The 16,981-nt window shown below is 42.1% G+C and overlaps 1 protein-coding gene across 3 annotated transcripts in view; it reads left to right on the top strand.

Moving 5' to 3' along the window:
• Positions 1-16,981, top strand: part of LOC146175642 (ninein-like protein) — a 547,135-nt gene that overhangs the window by 104,098 nt on the left and 426,056 nt on the right. For all 3 annotated transcript variants that reach the window (XM_084582042.1, XM_084582041.1, XM_084582040.1), the window contains exons 6-7: positions 863-1,122; positions 11,021-11,152. In XM_084582042.1, the coding sequence (XP_084438168.1) occupies positions 863-1,122; positions 11,021-11,152 (392 nt within the window). The remainder of the gene's footprint in view (positions 1-862; positions 1,123-11,020; positions 11,153-16,981) is intronic.

Raw genomic sequence — 16,981 nt, 5'->3', positions numbered from 1 at the left:
TTCCAAGTGTTTGTGCTCTCCAGGAAAACTGGATTTAATGTGGTGGCAGTTTTACTCGACGGTATATATATATATGACAGTGGAGCAGCCACTTCTAATCTTAAAAGTTCAGATTTTCAAATCATTTGCAAACTTTTGCACAACTGGAAATCATTGCCAGTAGCAGTTTACTTGAGGGCACATTTGTGATATAGTGGAGTCGCCATCATTTTCAAAAAGTGATTGTTGCACAATTGGGAATCGTTGCTGATCTTAATTAGCTGCCTCATTTTGTGCACTGCCAGTTTTATAATACTGCTTGCTTTTATTTTTTTTTTGCCACTCATTTCTTCCTTCCATCTCTCTTCTTGGCTTAGTTTGAAGCATATCGTTGAAAATGTCGCAAAGAAAATAAACTCAAAGTCAACTTTTCACATCATCATAAGAGCTAGCTTTGCAATTAGAGCAGCATCGTTTCTCTAATGGTATGCTTATGGAATGCTGTTTATTTAAGTGCAGGCAATGCTTTAATCTCTGTATTAATAGGTTTTCACTCGGTTATTATGGATGGTATGAATGTGATTTCTTTTCTTCTCGACCCTGACCGTCTCACACACCTTGTGGGTGAGCAGGTGAAACATGGCAATGTAACTGAAGTGCTATGGTGAACATTGAAGGGCTTTTTTTTTGCCATTTTCCGTCTTCCATTCTATTGTGATTTGTAGCCTTGTGCTTCAAATGCTCTCTTTTATCGATGAGGCTTGCGTGGCAAAGCTGTGAGAAGCCTTATTTTTTTCAACATGGGAAGTTTGAAAAGTGTAAAAGAGAAAAGTGTGAAGCCAGTGTCTCTAGTGTGACCTAGAGGCCTCTTGATTCATTGCAGATGATTGGTCAGCTGTTCCACACTCTGGACTCTGACCAGGATGGGAAAATCAGCTTCCAGGAGTTTCTTCAGGGCATGTTTCAACATGGCCGGGCTCCCGGCAGTCGAAGTGTCACACCGCCACCCGTGGCGTCTCCTCTGCCTGTTGTGACACCGTCCCCCACTCCAGGGGGCGCCAAGACACACCGTGCTGCCTCTGAACGGGGCGCTGCCAAGGGAGCTGGCCCTCAAGGTCATCATCACCACCATCCTGGATACCGGTAGGTTTCTCCTTCTTCCATTGCTGTCAAGGAAGGAACACAGTGCAGAAGATGAACACAAAAGAAGCAAACTCACAAGACTGATTTCAGTGCCAACTACATAGTTGTTTATGTTTGATCACAGTGGAGCTTTTTGTTTGGACATGGCAAACTTCTCTGTGTTATCCCATATTTACATCATGCTTGAACTCATGATTTCTTGTTTGATGTATTTGTTGACCTTCTTCACCAAATTGTGGTTTGCATATGAAACTCGGTGCTTTGTTGCGAAAACTTCGGGTTGAATAGTAAAAAATTAATGCAACTGCTTGCGAACATCTGAGGTTGCATCAGGTGACACGAACTCAAATGCCTCCTTAATCTTTTGCTCAATTTTGAGCTGAGACTTGATGCAGCAGGCTGTATCATGATGAATGTGACGGTACCGCTACACTTTTTTGAGGGCTGTTGATTCATGACTGCATGACTAGCTGATGCTGGGAACCTCACTAAAATTATAATATAATAATGCTCATATCACTAATACTACATTGTTGGAGAGCATGTGCAGGCCTGCTGTCAAAAGTAAATGGATGTCAGCTGTGACAAAAAATGTTAATTTCTTTAAATGCAAAGCCTAGCGACCAAAATTTATTTGTGCACTTCGTAATTCTCATTCAAGGTTGTATGAAATGAAGGTGCCGAAATTAAATCAATTTTAATTTCCCTTCCTCAATTTATGTTTCCAGTACCTGTACGTTTCCCGACGATGCCTTTCAAGCCGTTCTTTAATCTGGTTTGTTAAAGCTGGATGAGTGCCATCATACATGAATAATGATCCAGTTTAAATTCTGGTAGTGCTTGTTTCCCTCCATGTATGCCAAAATTACCCTATTCCTTATCATCTTCTAAATGGATCTTTTGTGTCAGCTGTCAGTTGTGTTAAGTAATTGCACTGATCATTTCACGTAATCTTACTTGGCCGGCACAGGCAATGACAATTAATGCTGAGTTCTCGTTACCTTTGCCATAATTTAAATCTAGCTCCTCCCTCAGTTGAAATACAAACATATTCCTCATCCGACTGATCTAATGGTCACGAAACACTTGCCTAAGTTTGGTTTGGGGACAGAAGCGGTCACGAGGGCTGCTACCGCTGATTGTTTGGCCACCCCAGTGGCGTACGGTGCGGTTGCTTTCTAAATTCTTCCTTTCACGCTTGTGATGTTATTTCCAGTTTTTATTACTTTGTGCGAAATTGAAACTGACGTCCTGTGTCCGCTGGACATCTCTAATAGTAGTCCACTTGACGTTTATATGAAGAAGGCACAGCCGTTATTTCCGCAGCCAGTCGCGACAAAGTTCTTGGGGGTCTTTGAAGAACTGAATGCTTGCTACTCTTGGCGGTGCTCAGTGTAAAATTGGCAAGGCATTATTCAGACAAAATGGTAAAAGCAACTATGTTAATCTGGAAGAACGTTGAAGCAAAGTGGTGTGGCTTTGATTGATTAAGATAATTCTGGAATGTACCGGTGGATCTTGAGCGCGAAAATACTTGGAGCTCTCTGCAGCAATATTCTACGAAAGGCATAAAGGCAAGTTGCAACATATCTCACCACAGAAGTATTCCTTATCTCCACCTGTTTCATAAGATCTACCATAACAATCGACTCAAAACCAGGCTACTAACTACCCCCTACACTCTAAGAAAAGAAGGACTAAAAGGGGTAGTGAGGTTAGTCCTTTTGGGGACCAACTGGTTTGCCGCAACCATTAATCCTTTTGGGGACCAACTGCAATGAGATAAAAACTTAGTCTCCAAAGGACGAACTGTAGGAGGAGGAACGGTTGCTCCTTGCAGATGCTCCCCAAGAGACTAACATTTGATCCTTGAAAATGATCCTAAGGAGAGCACATGTTACTCTCTTAGAGATTAACTGTTGGTCAACAGAAATGATTTTTGGGGAGTGCAAATATTACTCTCTCTGTAATAACAGGTAATCATCAGAAATGATCCTTGGGAGGGCAAATATTACTGCCTTGAGATTAACTGTTGATCCATATGAGCGAATTTCAAAGGAGTAACTACTATTAAACCACTGAGACCAATTTTTTATCCACTCTCACCCGCCGCAGACACGCTACCTCCGATCGACTGTGCTTCGATCACTGCTGCATCAATATAAGAATGTAAAACCAGACAGTTTAAATGCAGTTTGTAAACTTTTTTATTTATTTTAGTTAGCATCTTGGCCCAGTTGGCAGTGTAGACAAGAGTGGGACTGGACATCAATAAAAAAAAGGAAGGAAGAGAAGAACAACGGTACATTACAATTTTAGTTACGAAGTCAAATGATGTTGACAATGGAGAAATTACACAATGAAAAACTAACAACAGCAAATAAAACAAAGATTACGACTGTAAGTAGCAAACTATTTGATGCCAGAAGCACAGAACAAGGTGGAATTAGGAAAATAAAGAAACTTCAGTGATGCTCAGGATATAGCATACATTCAGCATCCTCAATAAAAGCAAAAAATGGAAGCAGATATGAAGTTGCATACAACTTGTAATGTTATCGCTGGTAAGCCAAAGTACACAATCTAACCTGCAAGACATGTGGCTCAAATTATTTATTGAGAATCAACTGTTATTGCACAGTACACATTGCTTGCTTTTGAAGTCCTTGACTTTTTCGGGAAGCACCAGTGCACCAGGCAGGCAGTTCCACTCCGATGTTTTAGCTATAAAGGAACATATAAGATGCAGTTCAAAAATGAGGCATTCCCACTATGCAAAAGTTATCTGATACATGATGTGACATATGCCAGTGGCGTGATAAGTGAATTTTTCAAGGTTAGATTATTGTGATTGTGATAAATGTTCCAGCGTCGCGCCAAAAGTGCTAGTGACTGCCATAGTCCCCGAGAATAAAATGTTATTAACACAGTCTTTGCGCCAGGCGCACAAGTTGTGTTGGCTGAAGGCCGCTGCAGAGAAACACAAGTGAAAACATTCACGTTCTCTATTCCAGAAGCTGGTGCGTAAATCACTGCGCGAACGACTGCGAGAAAAAAGCTTCATGTAGCCATGTGGTTAATGCTACGAGTGCACGCCAGCCACTTCACAGTTACATGCTTCGCACATGTATGAGCGTTCACTTGAAGCAATGCACGGCTCATGTGCCTGACTAACACAACACGTGGCCATAGAAAGCTCTCACAAAGTATAGTAAACATGCAGTATACCTACCTTAATCAGGTAGGTATGGTTCGAGGCTGAAGTCGCTGCACCTCCATGATGCGCCAAGCCTCGAGATCGTCTCTCCAATGCGCAAAACAAAATGGCACGTCGACACAAACAAGCAAACTATCGACTGAAAAAAAGGCGCAAAAAGGGCCAAGGAGCAGCGACTGCAACTTCTTTGCAAGCAAGGCAGCAGGGTTAGGGTTATCTTGACGTAGAGTACAGTCCCGACTCAGGGCATGTGACTGTTCCGACCGGCAGCGAGTCGACTGTAGCAAGTGCATTCCTGCTCATGCCGCTGTTGCCGCATCGCTTGAAGAGGCCTTGCCCGATGGGCAAAATTGGCCATATTCACCTCTGAACAGGTTCTTCTAGTGAAAAGTCTCATAGTCTATGTCAATTCTAGACGTCAGACCCCATAGCTCATACTTATACTGCACGGTTAGTTCAGAATGGCCTTTTAGTGATACTATTTGTATTCATCAGGTCCTGAAAAATCTTCTGTGAGAAACTTCCGATAATCTGGGAAACAGGGCATCATGACTTTGTTGAGATTCTAGCTATTTAATTGCTTCCTAGGACCACTGCTGAAATAGTCACTTGTTGAACCTTTCGAAAGTGAAACGAGAAAAACTACGTGCCGTGCTACTGTAGTCATGGTGAAATTGCGCAACAAACACGACACTAAAGTAAGAGGGACACGTAGCACGGGACGAGCGCAATTCAGAAGTTTAGTGTTGGCTGCTTTAGCAACACATATATCTCCCTAAGAGGCTACATGACCACTGAGGGTATACTGGTGAAGTGACCTTTTCTTCGTGAACATATGGATGCGTGTGAATGAGATCTGAAAGTGGCACACTCTATTGACTTGAGAAGATTGCGTTTAAGCTTGTCACGTTGAGAGCACAGTGAAATGTGAAGGAGCTGCAGGCGTTTGTTTTTGCCCTATCCGCCGCAAACTGAGTAGAGACCAGGGGTATTAAGAGCCTTAAGATCGTAAACAAACTGATCGAGCTCAAACTTGTCGAAACATCGTAAGTTATGCTTGAAAACAAGCAAACACGGCAGACCCAATGTGGGCGGCGCCGGCTTTTGCCTACGCAGAGAAAGTCACTGCTGTCGCCAGTGCCACTGCATGTCCACTGACGTCACGGGCCGACGCTTTTTCTATAGAGTGACGAACAGCTTTCACAGCCATAAAGCGATATTGAAGGAGTGCTAATAGCATCGAATTCATTCAAAACCATGCAGTTCATTTTAGATACATGAATTATTCATAGTCCGCTAGTGTTACTTCAGGAATAACAAATGATTGCCTAACCTTCAGGAGCAGTGTAAAATGGCAAGACTATGTATTCATTATAAAATTTGTTTCCTCGCATGATTCCCGTTTTGAACTGGCCCATCATTTTACAGCACAGGAAGGCTTTTTGTAAGGCCGTCTATTCAATTCGAACTCGTGACACAACCCACGGTCACTCCTTTTTTTGGCAAAACAGCCCAGGACTGGAATAATCTTCCCAGAACACCATCATGCTCACAAATCTGGTTTATATGAAGTCAGCCATCTGTTCTTCATATATTGACATTATGTTCGAAGCTCATTACTCCTCATGCTAGGCCTTCTAAAAGGCCTTCGAGGCATCTCAAATAAAAAAGATGTGTGATCGACATTATTGTTCTTATTATTATTATTATTTTTATTGAGTCTTCGTTTGGCATTTTGTTAACTGTGTTGCGTTAGAGGTCGTCTAGATTGAGAAGGGCAAGATGGAGATAGGTGCACGGTCTATGCATGGTTTCCACATCTACATCTTCATCACTGTCTTCTCTCGTACATTTGCAAGTGTAGCGTTCCTATGTACAAGTTCACACTGTGACCGAAGAGTGAAATAAGAAATCTTTGCCTGCTGACAAGTGTGAGAGCGCAAACCTAATTCATGTTCACTTCTGCATGAGGCATTCAACGAAATCAAAGTTGTCAAGCTTGGACCATTGAAGTACTCACAAAGACCAAATTGTATTCCTGTTTCTCACTAATGATATGCGGTAAATATACCCTTTTATGTGTGCTAACATAATGCTCAGTTGCGTATCCAGAAATATTTTTCGAGGGAGGGCTGTTGCTGCTGCTCAGCCTTCTCTGTATCGAAATACCTATCACCAACCTGTCACTTCTCAACTGCGCCATAAAGTCTGCATGCCGAGATGCAAAGATTGCACAGAAGAATGGTACCATCCGGGGCTTTCGTTCCATTGAGCATCCTGCACATGTATTGTTTCAGACGAAAATCATTTGTTTAATTTAGCAAATGCAGAACTGTAAATTCATCATAGCCAGTTTTCCTGCCATAGAATTAACATTAGTTCGAATACATAGTCTTTTTGACAGACCCGCAGATGAAATGGTTGCCTGCTTTCCAGCGTGCTTATAACTTTGATTATAATGCAGCATCTGCACTCGAACAAACTGAAGTATTATGAACAGATGAGGATTCTCAGCAGACCACTTCGACAGACTTTCCTCCGGAGCCTACATAGCGGCTAAAAATACCAAGATTCAGTGCGAACAAGCGGCCCGAGAGGGAGAAGACAGCGTGGCGTCAGAAGATCGAGTTATCAGAAAACTAAATGCACCTTTTGCTTTTTTGATTCCCCCCGAAATCTCTTTCTGAGCGGGAAAAAGACATACTAGAGACAAAGTCCAGATTGATTTCCTGCTCTGGTGGTCATTTTGGTCTGCGGTATATGACAGTATGAAAAAATTTCTTGAGGGGCTGAAGCCGCATAAGCCCTCCCCCTGGCTACATCCCTGTTCTCTTTTATATTATGAAAATATGTTCATTGCTCATTGCAGCCCTTTTTTCTTTGCTCAGTTATAAAAAAATGAAATGATATCCTTTCTTGCCTGTAGTATGCGTACTCAGTGTCTCTTAGGGAATGAATTATTAGGATTATACTTTTTTTGCAAAGCACATTGTTTAGGGTCAATAGCTGGCCTTGTGCCTCAGCTCACACATACCCCACTCAAGGATAAGCTACTTATCAGACGTGGCAAGTGGATGAAGGCCTACCCTTGTGAAAATCATAACTGGTCTAACTGGTTTGGTCGAATATTTGGGGGAATTCCCCAAGGTGGAGTAGATTTATAATAAGGGAGTAATTACTCATTGACATCCACCCAAGCGCAGCCATATGGCTACAAAGGATAACTATGCAGCTTTTTCAGAAACTTCTTATTTAAAGAAAAATGTGGCCTCCGGACCAGAACAAATTTTTCTTTAACTAGAAAATTTCTGCGCGACATTAGTGCACCCTTTGACGAATTGGCTCAGCACACATTATTAGTCATGATGGGTCATAAGTGAGGCAGCTTATTGGTGCTGGTATTGTAGAGAAAGCGATGGCCCGCCTTGGTTCATGACACCCCAATAGACGAGAATTTAAATCAGCTACAGGAACGAAGAGGCTTTGCAGAAACTACTTGCCTCTCCACCTGCGGTGCGGTAGATACTAGCATCCTCATGGGCAGCTCTAGGACCCGCCATGCTGCCATTGGAGGATTTTATAGATTTGTAACTTTATTTTTGTTGTGTTTCACAGAACTTTAGCTATGCGTTATGTTCCATAGCGCAGCAAGAACATAAGAGACAATCTTAATCGAAAGAGCTAGACCTGAAAGCTGTGTCAGCAGTCCGTCATTGTCGCTGGCAAAAAAAAAAGAAAAAAAGACTGCATTCTTGAATCCAGTACACAACGTGCCAACCGGTGAAGACGTGTTATATGTTTTTAGTTATTTTTCTTTTTGTTTACAAAGTTTACAATCTCAAAGGTTCTGTTTTGTCTTCATGTATAAATTTTGCGAACGTCAAAAAAACCTTAGTGGAAGTTTAGCGCTTGTGTCTGTTCCTTGTGTTCTTGCTGCGCTATGGAACATAACACATAACCGCTAGCCCTCACCCTCACCCTGTTTAGCTATGCGTAAGGTATTCTTTGCTACTTGCATATTCAATCCACAAAGCTATCCCTTGTTGCGCACCACATCAGTGTCCCTGTAGTTATATGGTCCAGTGTTTTTAGTTAGCTAGTAATAGGGCTTTGACTCTGCTGAAAAGCTATTCACTCAATAATTCCTGATTAGCCCCGAGTTAAACTGCTGAATCATTTCATGATGGTGAGCTTTTTTTAGGGCACTAGCTTTTTTCAGTTTGATGAAGGTCATAGTATCCCAATCAACCGATGGACATACATCGGACGTTCAGTGTACGTCCGTCCATAGAGTTGCACACTTTGGGGCAACAGCACAGGCTATCTATGGCGAGACGCTGTGGTATCACAGGTTTTAGATCACAAGGTTAACTGCTTCTGCACTGCCCACATATTAATAAGAATATGGGGCCAGGTGATATTCTAGTATAGCTCCGTAACACACCTTTGCCTACAAAATGAGCAAAATGCATACTTGCTGATGGTTAAGCTGTTATGATCAAGCGTGTGGTCATTTTCGCTTTAAAGATACCACGATGCATTCCTGAACAATGTTAATGCTAGGTGATAGTGTAGTCTGGGATTATTGTCAAACTTGTACATTTTCCTAGGTTTTTCCTCATTGTGTAAGTTAGTTGCAGCTGACTTTCTGCTTGCTATAGTTCTCATAGTTTTTACTTCTAGCTACGCCAAAAACTATCGTAGTCAAGCCTCGATATAATTAGCACAGATATTATGAATTTATTGGCTTTATTGAACTCTTTCTGAGTACTCTTGCAAATGCTTGCAATTTTTTCACTGTATAGCAAATGGGGTACGCCCTAAAGTGCGTACAGTGAAATTTTCAAGCTTTTCAAGCAGTATCCACTCGGATGACAAGAGGCATGCTTTGCCACTTGGTTTGACTTGCAGTGTTCTCCTCTCGCATTCGTCAACAGGGCCACGGAAAATAGAGCGGCGCGGAGGGCTGTAGCCTTGCAGTAACATATTGGTTTATATTGTCTTTCATGGACACAATGGATATGACGACAGCTTTCGCCCAGACTTACCGTTTTTTTTCACGCAGTAGGGATGCGGTGTGGAGAAGCCACACTAGCAGGCCCTTCACCCACTGCTTGTGCAAGCAGGCCTTTTGCTGTGTGAAGAAACTGGCCTTGAAAATCCTGGCCTGAAAGGAGTGTTTTCTGCCTCTGAATTGGCACTGCGTGTGGAATTTGCGTGGTCATGCTGCCAGACTTATAGCATGACAGACGCAAGTAGCTGAAGGTACCTGGTAAACAATTAACCGCGATAGTGCAAGTTCCGCAGCATGGGAGTTTTTCGCTTCGGATGCGGCGTCCATTCGCAGGCAAAACAAATAAAACAACCCTTCATGCGGGCCTATGAAGTTTCTGCACGCGCCTTCGAAATGGAGCATAAACTTTGTAAAAGGTCTCCCGCGGTTTCTCCCTAATCCATTCATGGGCCAAAACTGTGCTGCTCTTGTGCGCATTCTTGACGAAATGTTATATTACATATTTCACCTGTATTGAAATATTACATTTTTTTACGTGTTCACTCTCGCAAGGTTTAACAGCAGTCAATGTCAGTCTGCTGCCTTTACAACATTGGCCAGCACACGAGATATTGGTTTTCATGCTTGCTTTGCTCTTACACTCAAGGAAAGAGAAGTTGAGAAAGAACCTGTTTAATGGGCGTGACTCTGTCTCTGTTCTGAAATGATCATGTCTGCTTCTCTTCGGTATCTTCTCCCCTCTGCAGTTTTGTAAAGTAACAGCCTACCAACTAGCCACCCCCGCCATTAGGAAACCCTTTGAAACAAAAAAATGCAGTTTGAATTTCAGCCAGAGAGGAGCTATGAGTCTGTGGTAATTGAAAGCCTCTATGCCACTCTAGACATACATTTATATCAGAGCAAGGTGAGCTTGTCAACTTTGAAACCTGCTGTGGTGAAAACAAACCTTTAGTAGATTAGTCACTGGATCTTATATCAAAAGTGATAGGAGAAATTAATATGAAGTCTATATCTTGAAAGAGTGAGTCCCTTCGGGAATCCTACAGATGTTTGAAATATACGCAGGTGCCTCAAAATGTAAACACATGCCTGTTTTAGTTTCTAGCAATTTCACTTGTTGCAAACATTTTCTCAAGGTTCCCACAAGCTCACTGAGGCAGCGTTTTGCTCTATACCTTGTTGCGAGGGGCGAGATGCAGACTCTGTGAAAGATGTTTAAATGAGTCTCTGCAAAGAAAGGAAGAGAGCCTCATGTTCTTAAGAGGTGGCAGGCTCCCCGAGCAGGTGCTGTCGTCTGCTGCCGAATGGAAGACTCTTCTTCATCGATCGCCGGCCGCGCTTTGCACACAGTGGTCACGTGACCGAGCCGCGAGTTCAAGGAAGCGAGGGTCCTTGGGGGGCCAAACCGGGGCCACCCTTGAGTTCCAGTGTTGGGAGAGGGAAGGTGATGGTCGCTGTTTGCAACTCTCATAAACATGTCAAAGTCCGAGCAAGACACGTTCTCTCCTAATTAGAGCACCGCACCTTCGTTGGCACCCGGTGGCATGGGAGGTCGGCTGGCACACTCACAGTACAATTCCAAGTGTTTGTGCGTCCATAGCGAGCAGCGACTCGGAACGTAACAGCCTGATGCATCGAGTTGTTCAAACGCACATTCCGTATTTCAGGCGAAACCGTGTGCCACAGTTCAAGGAGGCGGCCACAGCCGACGACGAGATGGCAGATCAACCTGTGTCCGCGGCCGTTGTGCCCATCTGGGAGTCGGGCATCTTCTCCAGCATCGACCCAGACAACACTGGGTGAGTGGCTAGGATCCCTTCTTTAAAAAAAAAAAAATTTTTTTTTCAAATAGCAATTTGCTTCTTTCCTCTCTGCGCATTTATAATGCAAGTAAGGCTGAAGAAGGCCTTTTTGCTTCTTTTTTCTTGTTTTGATTTTCACTCCCCCCCCCCCCCCTTAGTTTTTACAGTTATGCAGTGGGATTTATTGAAACGCATATGGGAAGAAATAGTTTCAAAAAGAAATCTTCCTTCCTTTCTCTTTGCACATTTATGGTGCAAGTAAGGCTGAAGAGGGCCTTTTTTGCTTTTTTTTTTTTCGTTTTGATTTTTACTCTTATTTTTTTTCCTGGTTTTTACAATTACGCAGTGGGATTCATTGAAACACTTATGAGAAAAAATATTTTCGGAAAGGAATTTTGGTTCTTTTCTCTTTGCACATTTATGATGAACATAAGGTTGCCAGAGAATTTTCCGACGGGTATAAGCTCTGACGAACTTGTATGATAAAATTTGTCATCCCCTGGCCATGCCTATGGCTGCAACAGCTTGTTTGGTTCATTCTCTTAATATATTGTAATTTTGAGTTGAAGGACTTCATTTGCAGCATTTATTTTGGAATCAAGGTCATATACTTACTGTTAAGTTTGACGCATAAAGTGTTTTCTGTGTACCAACGTGAAAGAGAGAAAAAAATAGTTTTGTTCACCAGCACACCTGTGCCAACTGAGCGGGCTTTATGTCTTTAGTGGCAAGGCAAATAGTTCTTGCTATTTTAACCCGGTGAACACGGTAATACAGGCTTGCTTGACGATGGCCACATACTTCTTCCCAATTTTCTTGGGGATTTCGTCTCACGGGTATGTTGAATTTCGTTTCTCTCAATGCTCAACTTCACGGGAGGGAACCGGCACAATGCTGCTCCAGGCAGATCTGCTACGTCGAAAAAGCAGGTGGTCTATTTCTCTGGCATGATTTCGTCGTTTTGGAGAAACTTGTTTACACATACTTGTATCCAAGCCTGTGTTTGAATCCGTGGTTGCAAGGATCGTGTAGAGAATATTCGGTTGCTGTCGTCTTCGTGTCGTGTTTGCATGGTGTGGGGGGTGCTTTCGTGAGAGGAATCGAGTCAGTTTTGCCGTAAACTCTTTGTGTTGATGGCGCTGTCAAGTGGAGATGATTTGAATGTAGTGTATGTTTCTTGAGTTGTCCAATGGGGCCGTATGGCATTGTAGTGCATGTCAGCTTGTGCATGTGCATATATGCTGTAATACTATTGATTGGCCTAGAAATGACTGTTCATTCAGCGTCATCCTTGGTGTTGGTGCGCTATATGCTACTTCCATTAAGGGTCGTATGTGTATCTGTGTGCGGCATGGCTCAAAATTTGCATCACTTCCTTTATTATTAATATATTAATTTAATATGTATAATAAGATCGTCAGCAACCCGCACTCTATTGGTACCTGATTGTCACATTGCTCATGCTCCTAGCTTCCAGTGCTGGAATTCTTGTTGAGTCTGTTTAGCTAACCGAAGTTCCCTTCAGTTAGTTAAACCAGACAAAGTAAAAGATTTATGAACTCAGAATGGTGCTTTGCATGTTAGAAAAAAAATGCACTTGCTCATGGCGCACTCTGCTGGCTTGAAAATTTTGTCACACTTGAAGTTTCTCAAACTTAGGTTTGAATTCAGTGATCAGGATTAGTGTGTTAGTTACTTTTGCATGATCTATTTCTAATAAGCTGCACCTTGTGAGTTGGGCGCTGCTGAGACATTTTAAAAGACACCGGGGGCGCCACCATTCAGCTTCTTTTTTCTGATTTAAAAGAAAAAGAGTCGATTGTTTTGCCTTTAATTGGGGCTGCATAGACGTTTCTCTGGCCACGAAAAATACACCTATTGCCTAGGAAGTTCTGTTTAGAAATTCGGTGATATCCTTTTCCTGTCACTCGGTTCAAACTTTTGATGCCAAGACTGGAAGGCACTTCGTGGTTATCGAAGTAAATGTCATTGTCATTGGAGATATGTGACAACAACAACAACAAAGTATCGACATCATCGCAGTTTGCTTGTAAGGATAAATAATGGTTACAAGACAAGTATAGTATTTCATTTCATGGCTTTTTCCAGCTTATAAAATGTTCATTTTCACTAAAAGCAGTTTTTTTTTTTCTATATGTTATGGTAATTTATTGATATGGGTGAACTTTAACTTGTCTCCGGTGCCTGTTTAACCCTCTCATTTTATTAGTGATGCATCTAACTAACCTATGCGTAGTGCTTTGACCAATGCGCATATTGTAGAGAAGTTCAAATTTTGCTCTGCTTACAAGACGATCAAAGTGGAAGTTCAAGATTTGCTAGAATAAGGAAATTCGGCAGTGAACGATGGGTTGATCGGATAGACGTTCTTTCGGCACTTGTCAAAGGAACTGCTGCACTTGGCTCATCACTCGTCGAAGGAACTGCTTCCATCATATTGACAAACCATTGAAGCTCACAGTACAAGATTCATTTAACAGCAAATGAGCAGAGAAGACTGATCTGGTCACATACGCTGCAATCCCGTAAAGCCTCTCCTTCTCTCCTTGCTATTAACCCTTGTTCTCACCATACACCATCCATATTCACCCTCTCAATATTTGTCCTGTCCCTGCTTTTCTCATTGAACAACAGCAACACTCTACTTTACCTAACCTTAAATTCTGTTGTGAAAGCAACACTATGCCAGCCGCTTCGCCTTTTCAGCTTGGTGCCGACTCCACGAATGACCTTGAACCAAGAAGAAACCGCTGGTGACAACAACAACTCGGTAGTTGCCTGCACCGAAAGCTTTCGCTTTAAATCCAGTTCAGCAGCGTTGAACCCCTCTAATTTTTTCGTTTCCACATTCCGTATTTCTTTTCTTCTTTGGCAGCCTCAGTGAAAGGAATTTTTCCCGGCATGGCCCCTCTAATGCTTTCATTGAAAGACCCTCTAGCTGAAAGGCTTTATTCCCATGCTTACGTCACCACATGTTCTGTCTGTTGCTTCAAGGGTACAAAATGAACTGCAGGGTGAGTTGGTCAGGCATCTCTGTCTGTGAAACAGTACAACGGCACATGACGAGGAGGAGGAGAAAGGACGAGACGCAGCCCTGTGTATGGCCCCTTCTTCTCCTCTTGGCCTTACGACGTAGGGCTGTTTGACTAAGCAAAATAACTAGCCGTCAGGATGGTAGCAGTTACCAAATCCTGGCTGGCGGGAATGCAGTTCAGTGGAGACGAAATTCAAGAGATGCCTGTGTGCTTTCTAATGTTGGTGCAGTTCAAAGAACTGCAGGAGTTTAACTTAGTCCTGTACTTTTCATTACTGCATTATTTTTATTTCACCCTTTTTTTCCTCTTCCTTTCCTATGGGGTGCATGCCGTCTACGTGTCCACCGAGAGTGAGACAGTTACTGTGCTTCCACACTATTAGTGCTGGTCACCTGTTTCAGACGGCTCGCCAGAGGAATCATCACCATTGTCCAGTTTTGCCCAAGGGTGGTTCATCCCAACACTTAAATTGTTGTGTGCTATACTTTCTAAAAAATGAAAAAAAGTATAACATTTGTACACTTTTCTTTTATGCTGTCATAAAAAAAAAAAACTCAGTGAAATTTTTTTATTTTCAATTTTTTTTTACAATAGTACATATATAATAACTGTGAGCCAACCAAGTGCAATGAAGAGGTGAAAAAAACGAAGCTACCAGGACAGTTATGACTGCGAATTACGAATGTTAGAGCATCACTGTGGTACGACACCAACAAATTCTTACAGACATGCCCTGCTTTTTTTTTACACAAATTCAGACAGCTCGAAATGAAACCCGACTTCCCAGGGCTTCAGTGATACTCTGAAGTGAATTTTTTTGTAAAGATAGCTTACACTACTGATAGTTGTGCATCTCTTCAGACATGTTGGTTAGAGCTATGAACTTGAACCCCTACGTGGACACGGTCACACGAACCATCTTGGGGTGAGGTGTTCGAAACTAGGTTTGCCTCTGAAAGTGCTTAGCAGAGAAAGTACCACTAATCAACCTGTACCGCTAATCAGTACGACCAATATATCCATGTTTCGGACCAATACCTATTGTCGATTAGACCAATTCATATTTGTAATATTCCTATACAAAGTCAATTAAGACCGATTAAATGTAAATTCTATAGAACCAATAAATATTCTGTATTGGACTCATACAAATCTGTATTGGAATGTTTGCTAGGGGCGGTGGTAGCTGCCACACAAAAACGGTGTGGAGGCTGAAGCTAAAAGCTGAAACTTTAAAATTTTCTACATAGGAGTGGCCGCAGCCAGTGTAAGATGGAGTTAATGAAAGCTTTTGCAGCGATATGTTGCAAATAAAGGGTATCAGTTGGTACTGTGCTCCTCTTACCTTTGATGTCTGCATGAGTCCCTTTGATGACTACTAGGCGTCACCAACAAGAACCTCGTGTTGGTCATGCTTTTAGGGGTGAAGGATTTGAAATTGCTTCTGTGGAAGGAGCTACTCTTAGGACACCTTATCCCGTTTCGGTTGCTAGTAAAAATAGATTGCTTGGCCTTTCAAAGCTCAGTCCACTTTTGTTCTGTGGCAGAAGACTATCTGGGAAATTTGAGTAGGAAATGGAGTGTTTCTTTTCTTGTCACTCGATTTAGTCTTGTCACATTGATGACACTGTCAAAAGAAATGTGGGATCTGTGATGATTAATTGAATGTGGATGGTGTGGCAGTCTAGCCAGGGGTACTCACAAAAAGAGCACATGCTTTGGAAACAAGCTTGGCGATGTGAACGTGTATTTTGTATTATTTAGCTTTTTCTAATTTATGAGATCTTCATTTCTAATAAAAGGAGCTTCTTTAATATTAGAATGCAGTAAATTATGCTGACCAACTCCAATTTTTTCCTACTATCATCGCTACAAAATGTTTGTAAAAAAAAACATTGAACACATGTATTGTTTAGAAATATGTATTCCATTTATGTTACCGTCACCACAGGTGCCTAATGCGCTTCAGTAGTAGCATTTTTTTTCCCTAGAAATTTTGTGAATTTCATGCTACTTTATTGAAATTTTTTAGCTTTCAAGGGAAGCACCATGGAGTCTACTTGAAATGTAGCAGAGATTGTTCAGTTCGGGCTAATTGCGATAATTTTGTTCCTTGGGATGCATCTGCTATTTGACACTCACTCAATCGGAACATCTTTGTGTTTTGGACAAAGTTATATGCTTTCTTGCTGAGGATGAAAAATATTGAGGAGGCCCTGTAAAGAGGATTTGGAGTGCACTTATAGTGTCCATAAAATCAGTTCAAGCAGTTGACAGCCGCTTCAGTAGACCATTTAACATCCTGTGGACATCTAGGTTTGGACTTTTATTAGCAACTGTGTTCCGGATGCCAACTGGGACCGGGCTGTGCCATCGTATAAGGTCATAGGATGTTTTCTTCAGTCTTGAAAGGTTTGTTTCAAGGGAATGTTTTCCTGGGGATAGGCAAATAGAAATGAGTCAAAATACTGCACAATTGTCAAAGGGTGACAATTTTTTTTTTTATTCACTGCTCTGATGAACCCTTGTCTAAAATGCGATGAGAAAGCAAAAGCCGCAAGATTCCTCTTACCTTTGGGCCACATGAAAATGGAGGACCTTCTCACCACGCACACTGTTGCAGTATCGTTTTTGTTCTCATATCATCCCTCCCACTTACAAAGCACACAGGTTTGAAAAAGATGCTCGTCTTTCTACAGTATAGCAATCGTTTTGCCACTGGCACACGTCAACTACTACCTCTAGACAAGATAAAATGTTCACACATGCA

Source organism: Amblyomma maculatum, chromosome 10 (genome assembly GCF_055883805.1).
Source record: "Amblyomma maculatum isolate TAMU_Amacu chromosome 10, ASM5588380v1, whole genome shotgun sequence".
NCBI classification, from domain to species: domain Eukaryota; kingdom Metazoa; phylum Arthropoda; class Arachnida; order Ixodida; family Ixodidae; genus Amblyomma; species Amblyomma maculatum.
The sequence above is the reverse complement of the archived record's forward strand: the minus strand, read 5'-3'. Positions and strand labels throughout refer to the sequence as shown.